Source organism: Halichoeres trimaculatus, unplaced genomic scaffold, assembly GCF_033239565.1.
Source record: "Halichoeres trimaculatus isolate MK-OKI-2021-1 unplaced genomic scaffold, fHalTri1.1 fHalTri1_scaffold_14, whole genome shotgun sequence".
In the NCBI taxonomy this organism is placed as follows: Eukaryota; Metazoa; Chordata; class Actinopteri; order Labriformes; family Labridae; genus Halichoeres; species Halichoeres trimaculatus.
In genome coordinates this window covers 8421800-8442027 of record NW_027437192.1, presented here as the reverse complement: position 1 = coordinate 8442027, position 20228 = coordinate 8421800, and the positions used below count along the sequence as shown (strand labels likewise).

The 20228-nt window shown below is 40.1% G+C and overlaps 2 protein-coding genes across 2 annotated transcripts in view; one reads left to right on the top strand and one right to left on the bottom strand.

Moving 5' to 3' along the window:
* The first annotated feature begins 927 nt into the window (after positions 1-927).
* smim13 (small integral membrane protein 13) lies at positions 928-3616 on the top strand. The gene is made up of 3 exons (XM_074686932.1): positions 928-1171; positions 1316-1404; positions 2188-3616. The coding sequence occupies exons 2-3, from the start codon at positions 1329-1331 to the stop codon at positions 2373-2375; spliced, it is 264 nt and encodes an 87-aa protein (XP_074543033.1). The 5' UTR covers positions 928-1171; positions 1316-1328; the 3' UTR covers positions 2376-3616.
* Positions 3617-10347: 6731 nt separating this feature from the next.
* The window catches only part of nedd9 (neural precursor cell expressed, developmentally down-regulated 9), a 35715-nt gene continuing 25834 nt past the window's right edge, over positions 10348-20228 (bottom strand). Inside the window, exons 3-7 of the mRNA XM_074687653.1 lie at positions 17148-17246; positions 15949-16074; positions 12649-13824; positions 12452-12541; positions 10348-11366 (exon numbers count right to left, since the gene is read on the bottom strand). Coding sequence (XP_074543754.1) covers positions 10809-11366; positions 12452-12541; positions 12649-13824; positions 15949-16074; positions 17148-17246 — 2049 coding nt within the window. The 3' untranslated portion in view covers positions 10348-10808. The remainder of the gene's footprint in view (positions 11367-12451; positions 12542-12648; positions 13825-15948; positions 16075-17147; positions 17247-20228) is intronic.

The following is a 20228-nucleotide window of genomic DNA, read 5'->3' as shown; positions in this document are numbered from 1 at the left end:
ACTCCATACTAACTTTCCACACTTCAGTGCCTGAAAAGATCCACTCAGCTGTCTCATTGACAAATTGTTTAAATGGAGCCAGATTTGTTACTGTTACTGACCTAAAAAATAAAATACCCTGAGGTGCTTTGCTATTATGCAGCGTCATTACACAAGAAAACATCGGCTTCATATTTTCTAGGTTAGAGATCTGTTACTGTAAACACAAGGTCACATGTGTGAAAATAAGGCCCTCTGCTGGATATAAATTTATGTGCAGTACCTTAAAACATTTGGGTTTCAGATGGATAAAATAGTGTATTTCGCAAGTTGGCTCAAGTGTTTTTTTTTTGTGTGTCAAAAAAGTAAAATGTATTATTCCACAGAAAGGGTACACAAATTCCCATTTCAACCTTAGTCGTTCTCTGATTGAAAAATGTAAAAGAAATATAAGATTCAACCATAATTTTCATTTTTTCTTCTAAATTTATGAATGTTTTATCTTATTGCTGTAGGCTATATCATCTTTCTTTTTAAACCATTTTACATTTTACTTTAATTATTTAACCGAGCTCATCATTGCTCTTTTAGCCCTCAGCTTTTACCATTATTATCACAATTATAATCTTTGTTTGCCATTGCACTGTTTAACCGCTGCCTTTCTATTCTCTATAGGCTACGTATTTTGTTCCTGGGGCTCGTTGTTTAGCAGTTTTTAGACTAATGTTTTATAGGTGTATAGTTAAAGTTATCATTATCATAATTCATTTAAAAAAAATTGGAATATATATCTCTATTCGTTGTGAAATCAGTAAAATTATAAATAACAAAGGTGAAGGCTGTGAAACTCGAAAAGTAAAAACTGCTCTAACCGTTAACTGCCATAACGTTGAATATCAGCTGAACTTCATTACCCAGTAACCCGTTGTTTTTTGCGCAGGCGCAGTATGTGTCGGACTCATGACGCTGATTTTGTTGTCTTAACCCAGTTACTGTAGCTACAGCTCTGCCTTGTTTGTGAGAATTAGTGACTTTATGTTGCAGTTATGTAGCACACACGAGGAGGACTTTACCCCGCTGGGAGCTGTTAACGTTAGCCGAAGTGACAGGGCCCTTTTTCGGCTTGTGTCACTCCTTCGGCTCCGTTTGTCAACAAGCGAGCTAACGAAGCTAGTTAGCCACACAGGCTGCTGTGAGTTCTGCGATGAGCTGCTGTTTGTTTTTCCCGTCTCGTCTGGTTCTATAACTCAAGCTGCATTTGTTTCGAGTGATTTTTTGAAGAACAAAAATTACAATGCACCCATTTTCCCCCTCTTCATGTTGTTGTCTCCATCAGGTGTCCAGCGAAGATGTGGCAAATTATCGGGCTCATACTGCTGGTCATTTTGGCTACAATAGTCTGTGCGCTGCTCTTTATGGGGTTTGGTAAGTTTTCAGGACATAACCTTGATAAGTTACTTACATAACGCGATAAAACCTTAATGGCTGCTTCAGCTAGAGGCCTGTTTACATGTGTTTGATTACATTGCTGAGAAGAGGCTGTAGTAGCCAACAGAGCTGATTATTTAACGTGTCAGTTAAATAGTCTTATAGATTACACTCTAATCCTCCATCTCTTCCTTCGACATGTCCTGTAATTGTAGGTCATAGTGTATTAAATTTCTCAAACCAACTTACTTTTGATCGCAGTAAGGGATTTCTATTTTTAACATGTGCAGGGGAGCAGTCTGGCACATGTCAGACTGAAAACATGGCTGCCCCTTCTTAAAGTCTACAGGTGTGTGTTCACTCTGTTCCACACAGCCCCAGCTCTTTTCATAGACAAAACCTTCCTCTTCCTCTTACTGACATAACTTCAGCTTTCATCTAGAGACACATGATTAGTTGCACACAGCTAATCCAAAAAAAATCAAAACATGAGGAAGACAGATCACATGAAATGTGACTCTTATGTAAAGCCAAAACATTGCTTCAATATGTAAGACATTGGTTAGTTTTGTAAACAAAGTATGGGGAAACTCTACTTTGCTGACTAAGGATATTATCTATGCAGCTGTATTTTTTAGAATGAGAAGAAAGAGTTAAAGTTTGGAAATGGACTGAAGTAACACGCAGCAAAAGGTCGAGGTCCCACAGGGAAACAAAAGTGTTGTTGAAAACATGTTTTGTAATGAATTTAAATATTTCCTCCCCCCTTGTGTCCCTCAGGTTGGTATGTAGTCTGGCAGCTCTTCCTCTCCAAGTTCAAGTTCCTCCGTGAACTTGTTGGGGACGCTAGCACCCCTCAGGCCGAAACGCAGCCGTCCGAAACCAAGACAGAGCGTACCTCGAACGCCCCGACACGAAATCGGCCCAGGTCCGCACGCCAAAGAGTCCCCGCTGCAGAAAGCACTTAGACACGCACTACTCTCTCACTGTGACTGCTCATCAGCCCTCAACACATGACACTCAGTTCTCAGCCCTCCTTGTCTCCAGGACACTTTAAACTGACCAGGCAGACCTCCTGGTTCAAAGGGAAAAGCCATTACTGTCCATTTCTTCATGTCTGATCATGTACAGTCTTGTGTGTACTGTGCAGTGAGTCTGGGGGCTCCACTCGTGCTCCTCCAGCAACAGAGACAGCTGCTTTCATGAGCCCAAACTGCTTCCTGCCACAGCGTGGAGAAATGAGTTAAATCTCTTTATTTACATGTTCTGATTAATGGAAGTTTGTCCTTTTGTTGAAGAAAGCTGACAGATAAATGTCAAATTAGTTTGTCTACATCATTTCAAAAACTGAAACAGGAGTTTGAAGAACTGACAGTTGTTTTTTTCTTTTAACAAAGTGCAATGAAAGGAATGTCTGAACTGTCATTTTGTTGTGTTCTTGCACACTTATCTTGGAGGGATTGGAGGCTGCCTCATGTGTTAGATAATGGCTCAAAAAGCCTTTAAGGAAGGATGACAAACGGCACGACTTCATTCCAGTTGTGTAAAATGTGACCTTCTCACAACTTCACCTTCACCCTTCTTTTTCTTTATGGTTTTAGAAAACTTGTTTTGTACTTGAAGAGTCAGGAGAATGTTCTGAAGAAGTGACTGCTGGTGTTTAGAGGCAGCTCGATACATCAGGCGTTTTCGGACCAAACTGTCTGAGGGACTCTCCCTGAGGACATGAGATACCTTCAAGGCTTCTTTGTATTTTTTTTATTTTAACTTAATGCTGCTAACACAGCATTTAAGAACAGGTGGAGGACAAAGTGGAGCTCAGTCTCCTGTTTTACAACGATTGAAAACATGTAAAAACTAACATTGCACCCAACTCCCCAATAAGGTTTGGGGTCTACTAGTTCCGAAAACGCCTGATGTCAGCTGATACCAGGGGGCTATGACATGACGCCCCCTGCTGCCCGCCTGATGTCTACACCTCCTCCTGCTCCCTGTGCCTCTGTCTGCTCCTGTGCCTGTCCACACGGCATCCACTGTTTGTTACACGGCCTCCTTTTCTACAGCTGACTGTTCTCATGACAGGGATCATCACTGCTGACCAGGGCCTCGTCTATATTTATGTGATACTCTCCCTCCGGGTTCAACTCATGTAACTGTTGCACCTTTTTATCAGCAGTGATTCTTTTTTTCTTTTCTTCAGTGGAGCTGAAAACTTCAAATAAATAATGTAAAATGTAACATGTTGAGGTCTGATGTGTTTGTTCTGAGTCACCTCTAGGGAATGATTGAATAGAGCCAACTTTAAAAAGTATGGATTTAAATTCCCTCATTATGTGCAAACACATTCACATAACTGCACCTTCTTACAATCCAAATCTTAAATCAAAAAAGTTATTCCAAGTGATCGGTGCCAAAAATAATCTATATCATATGAAGCCATCTGATTGCTGCGTTATTTACCTGAACTGCGTCGCTTTTACCTGAACCAGCGCTTCAGAGCGGTTTAGAAAAACAGCAAGGTCACTGTTGTATTTATATATTATATATACTTGTAGCATCTAAAAGTCCACCATATTAAGTACTGAAGTTCAGATTAGTTTGGAACATAATAGTAATTATGTTTGCTAGCCAAACTGTACAACTTCTAGACAGCACACAAAACAAAAGTTAGAGCTGTTTCAACTTTCAAAAGTTACCCAACTTCATAAAGATTCTGTGAAATTAAGTCTCTTTGCTTGTCCGCTAGGTTTTGTTATGCTTCCCCCTTTAGTAAGGATCTTTAAGTTGCATTATTCTATTTGAAATAAAAATGATGGTATCAGTATTGAAGTCAGTAAGTATCTGCATTCAAAACATTAGTGCGAAATGTAGTTGAATATTGTTGAAACTGATGTATGCCTAAACTAACTCCTTGCTGGAATATTAACGAACACAAGATGCAGATAGATAAGAGGAGCATTTTAAATATATATTTATAAAAAAATGAATGTTTTAGGTGGGGCATGTTTAAAATAATGCCATAATTTGATCTAATGGGTACAAGTATTCAGCCAGGTAATGAGACATACTCAGGGAAATACATTAACTCAATCTGTGCTCATGCCCTGTTTCACCACAGGGTGGCAGTATGACACTGACAGAGAAAAAGCCCTGCAAGAAAGGACATTGTTTGTAAGTGGAATATATTAAAGATTAACAAGAGCATATGTTTTGAACAAATATGTTATATTTTGCCCAAAAACAAGAAACTTGAATTTCAGACTGGTATTTAGACTGTGTGATCTGCGGTGGTGGGTTTGACCTCTAGTGACCGTTATGTGTGGTAAAATTACAAAATGTTTTCAAATAAAAGTGTTTCTCCAAGGCTGACTTCCACCTTTTTCTTTTAGAAAGGGTTCCAGACGTGTACACTCTCACACTAACACTCTGGAAGGAAACACTGCAGCTGTTTTGTTTTTGAGTGGAATCCACAAACAAAAACACATGTCCGAACAAATAAAATGCTAAAAATACAACAATAGTAACACAAAAACACGTCTGAACTGCAGGGAACTCTTCTGTAGATGCCTTCAGTTGTTTTTACCAGCTGGTTTTATATTGCTGCATTTATATATCAATTTTGAAACAGTGAATGAATCTAGTTAATGACAAAATCTTTCTATGTTTAAATGAGATCAGCAAAAAAGATACTAGTTCTGGCACCAAACAGAAAAAAAAGTTCCTACCCGCAGTTTTAAAAGTGACATTTGGTCTGTGGTGTTGCTGCTTCTACTTCAGAAACTTCCTCCACCGCTGCAAGAACATAAATCTAATTAAATGTAATGAAGAAATATTTAAAGTGCCGTAATAGGTACATTTCCCTGCGGTATGACTCAAATGTAGAGTATCCAGTCTTGCAGAATATCCTGCATTCATCATCCACTTTAAACACATGCAGAAAATTAAGAAACCACGCGAACAGTAAATTGACTTTGAGGCAAGCCTTTTCTGGTAGTTTAATTCTTACTAATGATGCCACCTCTCCCTCAGATCTGGCTCAATCCATCTCTGCCTGCAGCTGGGCCTTTTTTAAAGCAAACGAGGCCCCGTGGAGCTTCGAAGCTGTAATTTCAGAGCCTGCAAATACTTTACAGGAAATGATTGTGGTAAGCCAAGGAAATGACATAGACTCTCCAGTGCTCTTCGAACTCTCTCTCTTAATATTTACAGCTGAAACTACCCTCAGCTCTCCTGTTGTTGGATGGAGGTAATGCACATTCACCTCCCTGATGACCTTTAACTGTCAGTGCTCTCGACAAGCAGGTGAGCAGCTGACTTCTCCTGCAAATTTCCATCTCAGCAGTCCAACACCTGTTTGCTGTTTCTCCAACTCGACTAGACAGTATCTCATCAGGGAGCAAGGAGACTACTGCTCCAGGGGATTTGAGCTAAAACGCAGCTTCAGCCTTCTGTCTCTGCAGCACCTTGCGTAGTTGTGTGCAATTGTGGTAAGCCAAAGACAGCCATTTACTAGATGTTTGGCAGGCTGCCCCTGGTGACAGACACACACACAAGCTCCTGCTGCTGTTCAGTGCAGGATTGAGTGGATGTTTTGGAGCTGCCAGGACTGAAATAAGTCATTGATTCACTATGCTCTCCCCAGGTCTCAAGCATTTATCAGCCAAAAGCTATTTTTCTCACTTGTTTATGTGCACACCATGGCATGAGACACTCTTATTTCTGCCAAATGAAGGTAAAATAGACTGCTAAACAAAGAGCAGCAAGTTCAAGCTAGCCAGAGTAAACTACCATTAGCCTTAACTTCAACTAACCTTAGCTTATTATTTCTTCATCTTGAATTAAAAATACAATAACAAACTTTTCTTATGATTTGCAGCTTGATTTAATAGGGCTGTAGAAAATTTCTCATCATGGCAGAAGAATGCTTAACCCCAGCCAATGGCTACTAGCTTTAGCAGCTGTGAGGTTTGACTTCCTCATTTCAAACCTGATATTGGTTATCATTTTTTAAATAGCTATTTCAAAATAAATGATACTAGAAAAAATCAAAAGGACTTAGCTAAATCAATCATTTGAGCTACTAAATGATAGCAATATGCATGAAATTAGCAAGAGTGCAAGGGCTTTTATTCTATAGGTACAGGCTCCCTCATTAATGATATATAAATAAATAAATAAATAAATAAATAAATAAATAAATAAATAAATAAATAAAGCAAAAACGGTATTTATTTGTAATTTGTGTGGGCTGTATAAAGTCATTGTCGTATGGTTATTTATAAGAATTTAATGTGGCAGTATGGGTAATCCTGTTATTGACAACTTAACAAAATAAGCTAACTGCCAGCTAACTGTAACTAGCTTGGGATAAAGCGAGCTTTATTTTGTAAGCCGAAGCATTTCCATTGCCTCTGCTTTATTCTTTACTTTGTGCTAATATGGTACAAATAGTACCAAATAGTAAAAAATAGTATTTAACATTTAGGTTTGACTTAATTGCTAATGTTAGCAAGGACAACTCTATACTATAAACAGATGTTGGCTTTTACTTTACATTTCCAGCATTCTTTAAGTGACAGAACAGTGACCAGTTAGTGGAAATCAGCCTAAAATATAATTAAAACAAATTATATATGGTTAAAATAAATATTTATTCAACTTAATACTATTATTGGTAATCAACTCTTTGGCGGATTTCAGAATTCGGCCCACCGGACATGCTAACTGTCGTGATATGTGAAGTCATGTGATGTGTTCGAGCAGCTAACCGTCAAGTTTTGAGTTGACAGGTAAGTTAGTATGTAGTTTCTATCGTAGTCTGTTATTTAGTCATCCTGTTAATGTGTACCCCTGTTTGTTTTGAGTTTTTAATGACTCAAAATGCGAGTCAAATAATGTTAACGGTTCAAATCTGACTCTCGTTTTGAATTCATTCAACTGTGTTAGCATGCTAACGTTAGCAAAACGCACACCGCTGTCAATAGTTAAGCTGCTAGCAAACGTGATTCCCGAGAATGTAGTGGGTGTTTTTGTAAATAGATAGTAACTCTTGAGGGCGTCAGTGATAAATTACACCGTATTACAGCCTGGAATAGTTTTTCTTTACTTGACTGTTTCTGTTGTTTTGGCTCCAGGCTTTTAAAGACACATTAGCAGTGGATGTCTGTTTATAACCGACTCTTTAGTTTGACCTGACATCTCCTGATTTACCGTGTCTCTGTGCAGTTGTGTTAAATGGGAACTCTTAAAAAAGTCATTGCGAAATCCTTTCTTTCTCATCCCCGGGGAGCTCAGGAAGGAATGCAGTGAATAATAAAAACAGTGAGATTGCTTCTAAGTGCCAGCCTGTGAGCTCGTAGGGTTTTTAATGAGATTTCCTGATTGGAAGCTGAAAGGGGGAACTATTGGAAGTCTGACAGTGGTGCTCGACATTTCTCCTTCATACAGAGACTTTATATTTCCCCCAGGTTATGATGAACGAGTGGAAAAGGACATGAAAGATGTAGAAACAGGCTGTTTTAAGTTGTATCTTTCAGCATGTTACTGTAGTTTCCCAACTTTTTGTTCCCAAGAGGCTTTTACAGGACGTTTTATTGATTCACTACACTTTGAACCAGAGAAAATGTGTTGCAGCTGATCAGGTCACTCTGAAAAACATAATTCCCATGGACCAGGAAGCATTCATCGCAGCATCTCGTCCTTTACTTGCCCCTCATTATTTTCTGCATGTCATATCTAATGTTCGACAAGCAAAGTGAAGAAGTTTTTGGCATGAGAACTTCATCCAGCAGCCTCGTCCAGCTGACTGTGAAATCCCTTCAGTCCTCATAGCTTACAGATGCCTTTTTAAGATTATGGGTACAAATAACTCTGATCTGTTGTGACTTGAAATCAAAAATATCCCGCAGGGCGTGCAAGAAATTGATTAAATCTGACAGGATTTTGGTCTGACTCTGTTACATAAGAAACCAAAAGCCCTGAATGTTTTTTTATTTGTAAATGCAGCTTTTTATTTTTTATTTTTATTGCCTAACTTTTCTTAAAAAGTCAGTGTTCTTCCACTTAGAGTTGGCGACATTTCATTTTTTAATGTGGTCTTAATATTTACTCAAGGCATTTGTATGGGGAGGAATTCCCTGAGATGTTTTTTTTAAAGTTTCCAAACAACTCTAAATGTTGAAGCAGATACTCTGTTATTTTAAAACACAATGAAGTTCCTTTGTCAGAATCTGCTCTGTAGCAGCACAACCATATTAAGACATATAGATTCAGCTACACCGCAAAGTTCAATGCTGTGAAATACTTGCTGCTTTACAACTGCCTTACAAAAAAAGTTCATTTTAGTTATTTATTTAAAATCACACTTATTTTTTTTTATTTTTTAGAAATTTTAGTAAGACTCTGACACCACTGAGTAAGCCAAGTGAGCTCTATTTGCTTCGGACAGTTGGAGGAAGCCAGAGTGCCTGGAGAGAACTGACGCCTGCATGGGGAGAAGATGTAAACTCAACACAGGTAGGCTCCTGTCCAGCCAGGGATTTGATCCAGAGACCCGCCTCTGTCAGGTATTTGTGATAAAACTGTTTGATTTATAATTTATATTTTAGAATAAAAGTTATTTTTTGATTTTCAGTTTGGACAAAGATGGAAAAACCAAAGACAAGAACATAACCACACAGCCTCTGATGAAGCGGTGGAGAAACTGTCGTACAGCTTTCTACTTAAAGGTACAGTTTCATGATTTATTATTAGATTTCATTCCTCATAGTGTTTGCTGAAGAAAAACTGTGATTGAAAGTCGTCAAAAGGTTTGAGAGGAAGATCTACAATCACCATACTAAATAGAGGGTTGAAATTTATTATACCACCATCCAGTGTGAGGTGTCTGCCATTGTTGCCTTAAATTAACAGGAGATTGCTGATTAATAAAACATGTTCTTTTTAAGGTTTTTGTAATTGTAAATCCACCTGCAAGCTCTTTTATCAAAATGATGTATTTAATACTAAAATAAACTAATTGTCAAATCCATGAATTATAAGATGTACTTTTACAAAACAGCAAAAAAATAGTGATGTTAAATATATTTGTTTTAATAACCAAATTAGTTCTTTACAGTATATTCTACAAAATACCAGTCATTTATTTTGATTCCTGAGCAGAAAAAAAATATTTTCATTGTTGTTTGTTATTCTTGATTAGTTTCTAACTTTTCAGAGAATTTCAGTCTTCAAATTTGGGAATTAACGCTTGATTCTGGCTTGAAAGTCCTCACTTCTGCTCAAAATTATGACACACAAGACCTCGCTAAAGAAGAAAGAGTTCAGATTACAACATGTCTTAATGCTGGTGGTTTTCCAGTTTGTATGACAGATTTGTTGAGCATTGTGTCTCATGATGAGGAGCTTAAAGTGCAGCTGAAAGCCTGCATAATAAAAACATAAAATCTGGCAACAAGATGAATGTTATCGTGTGGAGATTTTCTTACACTGGTAAGTAGAGGCCAACTAGCTGAGTCAGTTTTTGTTGGTTTGTTTTTCTAACGTCCAACAAAAATCCACCAATGTATTGTTCAAAGTTTCAGGATCTTTATATATCTTTTGTGGTGCCTGAAAAAGGGGATGAAACTCGAAAAGACAACACTTCTTTGAGGGGAATATAACAATTTTGGCATTTAACGACCAACATTAACTGAAATAAACTGCTTTTTCTGTATGATGTCACTCCAAACCCAACATCAGTATTACAGGCTCTTTCCTGCAGTACCAAACATCTTTGATCTCTGCTAACATCTAAGCTAAGCTAAATCACAGCATGTGAAAGCAAAACTGCTTTTCCTCTTGTTTCATAATACTTCAGCCTCTTTCCCATCTCCTGGGAACATCTCTGTAGCTCTCACAGATCTGTTATGTCAGAGGAAATAAACGACACAGTCCCACGGTTTAAGAACAATCCTTTACTTTGTGGAGAGCTCCACACATACACACGCACATACGCACACACATTTCCACATTAACATGATTTACACAGAGATTTTTACTGTCACACCCAGCAGTAAGACACATTAACCACATTGTACAGGTAAAAATGAAATTACAGGACTTGTTTTATAAGGTGCTTCATGTATAATGTACGACAGGAATGTTATGAAAAATGTCTACATGATCCTACAGACACCAAAACTGCCTCTACACACACACATTTATATATATATATATATATTCATACCATAATATAAAACAATCTAAACAAAAATAGAGCAAATATTTACAGAACGGACTATTTACAACATCAAAACAGGCTTACAGATGAGGAGCAATATATATAAATGTTCTGTAAATATATAGATTTATGCTAGAATAACATGGAGTCTGTGGTGAAACTGGAGCAACATGTTTGAGAATCACAAGTTGGCTAACTGCAGCAGCTGCTCTTTGAACTGTTGTGCGTGATGTGAGAGGTCTGTGACTCTGTCCACCATGTCCTGGATGGCGGCAGTGTTGGGGTAGTTCAGCGCGGCTGTTTTTGTCGCAGCCACCACCGTCTTTAACAAGTCACACAGCACGTTGCTGGAGTTCATCACCCTGTTGGCCACGTCGGGCGCCGTCGCCTGCCTGGACAGTGTGTCACCGATGAAGACCAGCTTGTGCGCGCTGAGGATGACGAACTTGCTGTGAGCAACAAAGATGCGCGGAGGCTGCCCGGTGCTGACGCAGCTGAAGAAGGCGTCCACGGCGCTGAGGAGCGTGGTGAAGTGCTGCTCGCACTGCTCCGAGTAGAAGCTGAGCAGCTGGCGGTCGCGGGCGCACACGTGGGTGGAGGGGGAGAGGGAGGAGGAGGAGGATGAGGAGTCTGAGGGGGAGGTGGAAGTCATGCCGGAGTGTTGGTGTGAGATCCACTGTGTGATGTCGTTCTCCACGGGTTTGATCACTTCCTGCTCCAGCTTCTTGAACTGATTGATCTGTGAAGGAAGAAATGAGTCAGATTTAGATATTTCACGGTCATGCTACATCTGATCCTTTTGGTATCAACAGAAAAGAGGGAGTCATGTTTGGTAAAAATGCAGCTAAAATTCAAATGAGTAAAGCTCTTTATAGAGAGATGTAACCTCCTACATATCATTTGATAAGAAAATGTCAATATTTGTATGTAACTTCTACCAAAGTACTAGGATTTGCTGTGCTGTCACATGTAAGGCTTCATATGATGACAGTTTTAATATTAGCTAAGATTTGGTCCCAGAAAGCGCAAATTATTGGGATCACCTGAGGCTCTAAAAAGTTTATACAACTTTCATGACCTTGTGGCGTTTTTAAAAGGCCAAAATATTGGTTCTTATATTAAGAAAACAATCGATAAGATAAGGAATATTTAGTAATTGATAAGTGAATAGCATAATCTTTAGTCACAGCAAGGGATGTGCATGTTACGTCTGCTTCACAATCAAACGTCATCACCGTTGCTTGTCAATACAAGAATTACTAGTAGGTGAAACGAGTGTTTTATCTTTGTTTTTGTAAGTCTGAATATGCAACAAGTGCAGCTGCAGCCCCGGTTACTGGCAACGCATTACGCGGCATGGCACAATTTGTTACATTTTGATATTGAAAATGGACATAAAGTGGTATCGAAGCTGTTAACTTGACTGGAGTGATGGATAAAAAACCCATTGACATTAAAGTGCAGGGGGGAACAAAGTCTGGTGCAGCTAGCTGTGCTATCTGTAGCTTCACTCTGTAAACATGTAGACATTATTCACCTGCATAATCTATGATCCTGTATTTAGACATGTTACACAGCTTGGGACTAAACTTTTACTTTTATCCATCAGTCTTTTTTGGTCTTTCTAGTTGTCATTTAAATGTCTGTTGTCTCTGTTGTATGTCTGTTTACAAAAAAAACCTGTAAATGTTCAACTCCCTCTGGCCTCATCTCTGCAGCCATGCATTTAATGCTGTGAGTTCATATTAATATTCAGGATTGAAAGTCATGTAGAGACTTCTTAGAGCAACAACAGCTGAGTCCGAGTGAAAGTGTCAGTCTCACCTGTTCCTGTCCCAGCTGGACTTGATTCTGCTTGATAATGTTTTCTTTGTCCAGGAGCTCCTTCTGCTGGCGCTCAAAGTCGTCTTTGCCCTGCGAGGGTAGATTAACAGACAAGAAATTCAGAGAAGGATTATCAAATCCTGTAAACTCCCAACACAAACCTAAAAACTTCCATCAGGATGATATGAAGTATGTACCTGCAGGTGAACATAATCGTAGTCCTCCATCCAGCTCTTCACACACTTCTCGCTGTTGTTCATGTTGTCTTTGTCCTGGCTGGACGACACGGGGAACGGTTTGGTCTGTCCTCCGTAGTTGTCGTTATCTGAGGACGGGGAGGTGAGAGGGTGGATCATGTTCTCGTCAGGTGTGCTACCAATGGAGAATGACCCGTCCATGTGCGTCCGCCTGAACAGCAGCTCTGCGTTGCTGCCTATCGTGGACGCCAGCTGCTTGGCGTCATCGGGAACAGTCCTTGACACCATGACGAAGCGATCCAGGTCATCGCTCTTGTTGTGCTGTCTCCCAGAGGACACTAAGGCGTTTATGGCCCAGTTGCAGTTCTCCAGAGTTTGGTAGATCTGCAGGAGGATCTGCTGCGAGTCCTCCAGGCGACCCAGCTGTCTCCTGAGTTTACTGTGCAGGCTTGAGTCTGATAGAGCGGTGGCGTTTGCTGCAGCACCTCTACCAAACACAACAAAGTCCCCTAGAGCAGCCCGCACCCTGTCCAGCACTGTGCGCACATCGTTAGCGTGACGCTCCATGAAGGGGAAAGTCCTCCAGTGAGGGGAAGCTGCCATCGAGTGAACAGCCCCGACTGAAGCGTCCACGCCCTGCTGCAGGCGGTGCAACCTCTGCACGGCAGCGTCCAAATCCAGAGCGAGCCGTCCCTCAGAGGGGGAGCCCGTGGAGGACGAGGATGTGGACATGCTGCTGCGCGTGCTGCCGGTGCTGGAGAAGGACAGGCGGTTCACGCCATCTGTTACATCTGCGACAGCTCGAGCATCCTGAGCAGGTATGTCGTAGATGCCTTTGCTGCCGTCTCTGTCGGCTGGCGAGGATCTGTGATGAGACGTCTGCATGCCCCGAGGGATGTCGTACACGTCTCTCTGTGACCCCGCCCCTGAGTGAAGAGCGGGTGGAGGAACATCGTAAATGCCTTCGTTGCCGTTGGTGGTTGGGTGTGGGTGGTGTGCAGAGGGCTCTGCAGTAGGAGGGAAGTCGTAGTGGGACTGGGGGCTCTGGGTGGGCTTGATGAGGGCAGGAGGCGGCACATCGTAGATGCCTTCCTGTTTGTGTTTGAGAGGCTGTGGGAAGTCGTAGTTCCCCTCCTGGAGGGCGGGGTTGGTCCTGCAGGGAGGCACTGAGTACACCTGGAGATGAGGACAAATGAGAGGGTAAGTTTCAAGAAAATGACCATGCAGAAAAATACTTTCCAATCAGCCTCATAACTACCAGCTAAAGGAAATTAACCATCAAATACTTTGATAAGTCATGAGACGTCTCAGGGATCTCATCAGTAGCCTGTTTGTGAAGCTCATGGCATGTCAACGTGGCAGAAAACTCTACACTGCAGCTGTTTCTTTTCACACACTGTGTTCTTCATTGTCTTGAACAGTAACAGACCATCATTCCACTTAAATCAGGAACATGAAGTTACCGCTCTAATCAGTGACAGCAGCTGATGCGGGTGACCAGAGGACACTTTTATGCACGGGTGGTTTACTGTAAACACATGTATACATGCAGCGGTAATCAGATTTCTGTCCCAACCTTGTTTTAGGAGCACAGCTTTCTTATTTAACAGAATCAAAGACAAGAAGCAGGAGCAGAGCTTTGAATCAGAAGCTGAAACTGTTTAGACTTTTGGAAGCTTCTTTATTTTGAGTTTATTTTAAAAATAAAAACAAATCAAATTCTTTTTGCTGATATTTTCCATGTCTACCTTATGCTTCTTGGTTATAAATCATGCACTGTTGAAAAGCTGGTTTATTTCCTTTTAAATCGTGCCACATTTGAGCAGAAGCACTGAGTCTGTTGGATGAGTCTTGCCAAATCTTCTCTGCCAATGCCAAACAGCTTAATCTGCCATCGTTTGTGTGGTGTTGGCCTGAAACCGCAGATTAACCCGAGCAGAGATGTCATCTTTGACAGATTTTTCGGGGTTTGTCATCTTGGGACGCTGAACTTCATCGTTACATTTTCCAATTCTGCAGATTGTTGTGGCAGTGACTTTTCAATTTCAGGTAAGAAACAACATCCTTCCTCTTTGATACAGTTAATAGTTATGTCTGAAGTCATAAACTAACTCCCTGCTCGCTTGTAAATAATGAAGTCTGACAGTGTTTGCCCTCTCGCTGGATGCTGAAATCCTACATTTTGCACCACTCCTTAATTTGTCTCGCTCTTGTTCATACGGACTAAAGTCTCCCGCCTATGTTGCTTTATTTTTTTTTTTACTTTTGCACGTTTATACAACGGCTTCATTTTAATAAAACCGTCAACAACCTTTTTGTTTTTCTTCTAAATTGTGTTCACTTTGTCAAGAGAATTGATTTGAAACAGTCTTCCTGTTTTCTGTTCTTCTTACAGGGTTTGTGAAAACTTGCAGCAGCCATGTTGTATGTTTTGCTACTTTTTTTCTTACTGGGCTTACCGATAGGCCACCCAGTTATATTAAGAGGCATTTTCATTGGCAAGAGTTCCCTTTGAGCCAAAAACTTAAAAAAGAGTGAGTCCATTATTCTTGTTTACATGACATTTAAGAAATCAGCTTACTGGAAAAAGCTGACAGTTTTCAGCCTATAAAAAACATCAACACTCCTTCAGTTAGACTTGAGGAAGTGAAAGACCCTCTGGCTTGTGTCGATACTATATTTAAAACCTCAAACCTTCTGCCTCTGATTCCTTCCTCTAATGCAAAGTCAAGAGCCCATCTCAGCTCTGACCTCCCACTAACTCAACACAGAGCAGAGAGCATGATGGGAGTGCAGTGGGTTGAGTAAGACGGTGGCCTGTAAGTGATTTCCATCAGCCTTGAAATGCACTCTCTGCAGCTAGACAGGCCTACCCCAAAACTGTAATTAGGAATGACGCAAATAACAGGTCCCGGCATATTTCAGGTTATTACAAACAAACTGATGGCGCTCGGCCCGGTCGGGTCTGGCAGTCTGGTGAAATCTTAGAGGGTCTGGAAGGAGAAGAGTTATGTCCCTGACACTGAACCGTACTCTGGGAGTTTTGGTTAAACTCTCCTGGCAGGCAAAGCTTTCATTTACAGCAGCCGCAAGAATGTCATAAATACGGCATTTGACGTTTTATTCATTTATTGCAGACAATTAAGAGAAATCCTAGGAACTGTATCAATAAACATAAAATAATACTTTCTGCCTCCACTTCCTCTGCTCTCTCTCTAAGCCTGCGATAAATGGAGTGAGTGAGCTGTGCAGCCTGTCGTCATGGTGGAAAATCAGCTCAGTGTTGACATCTTCTCTTACCCCTTGTGAAGAGGGAGGGATGTCATACACGCCTTGTGTCCTCGGGTCCATCTGAGGAGGTGGGACATCGTAGACACCCTGGTTTCTGGCAGCGGGAAACATCTGACCAGGAGGAATATCGTACACCTGAAGCAAGAAGGGAACACGAAGATAAAGATGAGAAATACCAGGAATCAATCTTAAGATATGGGTCGCCTCATGTCTTAAATACGTTTCTGTGGAATTATGGGAAATGTTGTCCTTGCTATTACTTAATATTTATCATACACAATGTTGTACAATGACTTTTTATTTATATGTTTATTCATTAAAGTGTATTTTAAGTTGTTTTTATTTATTTATTTATTTATATGAACTTATTTCAGAGAATCAATTATGGAAGCTTAAAAAAACTTCTCTGATCTCATTCTGCTTTTTAAATGCAACCATACATAACACACCGTAACCTTTGAAATGTTTGGTTGCACAAGTTTGAGCCTTGTAAGAATATCTGTGATAAAGTAAAACGCCACAAAGCGTTAAAAAATGTATCTGTAAGTTTGGTTATTTTATTTTTGCATTTCAGCATTAAAGCGTGAAATCTAACACCCCCAAATAATCCAATATTCTAAATAACCATCTAAAGGGTTTCGGCCGCTGGAGGCGAGATGACAGGACAAAACTATAATTGAGCAGGAACTCTTCTGAGAAATTGAGGTCAGTGCAGCAGAGAACAGGCTGTGTGGTTTAAAAAAATACAGAACAAGCTGAAGATCAAAGAAGTTTTTTTTCTCTGTGACAAATAAAAACCCTTCCCTTCAAACTATCCCCAATGTGTGGGCTACTGACATTAAAGTAAGTTTAGGTACTTTATTTGTTTTATCTTTAACTTGTTACCTTCAGAAATCACTGCACTGATAGCATTCTTTGCATCTATTTTAATTTATTACGTATGTTTCCAATGATTTAAGAGTTTTTTTTTTTAATCTTTTGTAAGTAAGTCTAAAAAAATAAAGGTAAATGTCATCCAAATTGTCTTGTTTTTTCAGACTTAAATAATTCAATCCACCAAAAAACACCAGACAAGAGTCAATGGCAGAATAAGCTGTTTGGCATTGGCAGAGAAGATCCGGCAAATTGTATTCTATACATTTTTTGATCAGTTTTCTTTTAAGTCGTCAGAATAATGTAAACTCGCTGTGGGAACATGAGACACCTACCCCCTGTGATCTGCTGGGTGGCACATCATAGAGGTCCTGCTGGTTGTGCTGACCAGGGCTGTAGCTGTAGGTTTGTCCCACTCTGGTTGGGGTCACCACCTGTCCAATCACAGCGGGGAGGAAAGAGAGAGAAAGAATCAGAGCTCCTGGAGCAAAGCCGCAAATTACAAACACACCCGTCCTGCCACCCAGCTGCACAGAACGTACAGCGTGTCCTTCATTGTTTCAGCCTGATTTTAATCCCAGTCCTTGAGTGACCCGGGGACAATAAGTGATTACAGTTGGACATGATTTGCTCAGAGTACCAGAGAAAGACCGACATCCTCCCCGTTTCAGGCTGTTTGTAAATATTCCAGGAAGCAAAGCGGTAAACAGAAACCTGGTACTGGAGAGTGGAGTCTGAGTGGGAACTATTTGCTGTAAACTGTTCACTGTATGACACAGTAAATGACAAAGATGTAGTCTAGAGGCAAAACAATCTCATGTGGAAATGGTAAAGAAGTAAATCTTGAGGCCAAACATACTGTGTTACATTTGTTGATCTGCTGCCTAGTCTACTCTCTGTAACGACTCTGTTCAGTTATACAAAATAATCTTCAAATTAGTCGTCAGAATCAGATCAGCACTGGGACCACAGGGAGGAAACAAACATGTCTGCTTTTATCTCTTTCTACTCCCGTATGAAACAATTTTGTGAAAAACTGATAGCAGACAAACACAAAGTAGGTCACACCAGACCTCAGATCTACTGAGCTAACTAACGTGATCTAAAATTAGCAATGTTTGCTTTCAGTGTAAAGCTGTATGCTAGAAACATGTTGTGTGGCTACTTTTAAAACATCAAAACAACAAGGCTTCAAACTACAGCGAAAGAAGTCTGTAGAATTTAGCTAGCTAACATTAGCTCACAGTAGCTATGGGACATATCACACAAACTAAGAAAGAAACAGTCAAACTTCTGAGATAAGTTAAATATTGATGTTAGAAGAGTTTTTTTTTTATATTTAAAAAGCTATAGAGAAATAGGCAACACAAAGAAGCTAGGAAACCTCAGAAAAGCTAGCAGATGCTTAAGTAAGCTAGCTATCAGAAAAAAGATGCTGTATTTGCAGCAATGAAAAAAGCTGGAGTGTAATATACTTTGTTAAAATTTCACTATATGTAATGTGTGTTATTGCTTAAAATTTTGAAAAAATTGTGGCTAGCACATTGGGTAAATTTCAACCAAAGACGACTTGAAAACTGACAGAAAATAAAAATCCTGCTAATACTAGATATTAAACAAACAGTTATGCTAAACTAAAGAGGCAAATGAAAACAGATGGGCATTATGAAGATTCATACACTTGTAGTTAAGTGTCTTGTGTTTATATGTTTTGTTTTAATCACAGTACAAACTGTATGTCAATTTTTAAAAGGAATTACTAAATTAGTGACATACAAACATAATCATGTTGTGCTAGGGTTTAAAAAAACCTATGTACTGTATACGTAATATTTACACACGAATAAGGATAAAGTGTGAATTAAGCTTAGAAACAAACATCCTGCTAGTTTCCCAAAGCCCTTGTTAATTTTTTAACCACACTTTCCATGCTCCTTTCCCCCCATCAGTACTAATCAGTCCATCCACACCTCCTAATCCTTAAGTTTCCGTCCCTCCCCCGATGTTGTCCCTAAAAGCAGAGCTGCAGACCTCCTTGCTGCGTCAGACAGACAGAGGAATGCCGGGAATGTCCTCCTGAGCCCCGTACTCCTCTCCTGCCCTCACGTACCACCATCACCACACTGGAATGAGCAGGGTTCATTAACAGGGCTCCAAAATAAGAACCATACGCATGGCTTACTGGCAGAATGAGAAGCCTCTGGGGAAGTATAAGACTTTAGTCCCAGAATCCACTCATGAGTGGCTCTATAGCCGAGTTAATATCCTTATTACATTTCTGATACTGTGGAGACGTTTAATCGGAGCGTGAGCAGCAGGAGCCGTAACCTCAGCCAGCTAAGAACGGGATTAATGTTTCTGGAGAAGTAGAAGAGATGGAGAAGTGGAAGTGGAGGAGGGGGCTGGTTTAAAAAACGAGATTTATGAAAAAGGGTAACAGAGGTGGAAAGTGAGGGGAACGGAAAAATGAGAGTACGTCTCCTAGTATGGAAAAGAATGCCATTCATGTGAGCTGGAGTCTGACTAACAGTAGTCCATATGGTTTTCATAAGTCCGATCTGAACAAGGCCGTGGTGATTTAAGGTGTTCATTGTTGGCATTCCTGTCCAGGCATACATCATCCCAACAGGGCCTGTGGGCTCGGAGCTGAAACATACACCTTGGGCTTTAAAACGCAACGGACCAGGATCTGAAATAAACCAGCGGAGGAATAAATAGCAGCGCTGCTTCGGGGGCTTGTCACGCACTGTTGCTCAGACACTTCATCCAACTTACAGTGGTGCAAAGATATTTCAGAAAGGTTTCCACTACTTAAAAGTTTATACAGTGTAGTGATGAATCCAAAACACACCTCTGACCTCTGACCTTTAAAGTTGTGAAGGAAAACAAATAGTGAAACTACAGAAGATAATCACAGTACGCAGCCCGTGTATGTTTCCTCAGATCAGTTTTTGGGTCATATGTGGTCTAGTTTTTCGAACTACATTTCCCAAAAGCACTTGTAAACACATCACGTTTATTAAACGAATAACAAATATGTCTTGGTTCTTCAGGCTTCAATCATCTAATCCAATATTCTTTTATTTAAAGTGTATTTGTTAACACATTTGTCATTGTTTAGTTGTGCCAAAATTCTTGATCTGAAATCCCTGTTTCCACTGTCCTCGTAAATCTACAGGAAACTATCACTAAAGTGTCCAGATAAAGAAAAAATCTTAAAAATGACACTATTCTAAGGCAGATTCTGAAGCATCAAGAAAAGCACATTTTCTATTATTTCTATGCAGAAGACATCTGACTTATTTACATTAAATATTAAATATCAGAAAACTTTTTTTTTGCAAGGCTTGAGTGCTGTTAACACTCTATCACACAATTCATCTGCATAAAAAATGAAGATCAGGTAGCCCGACACA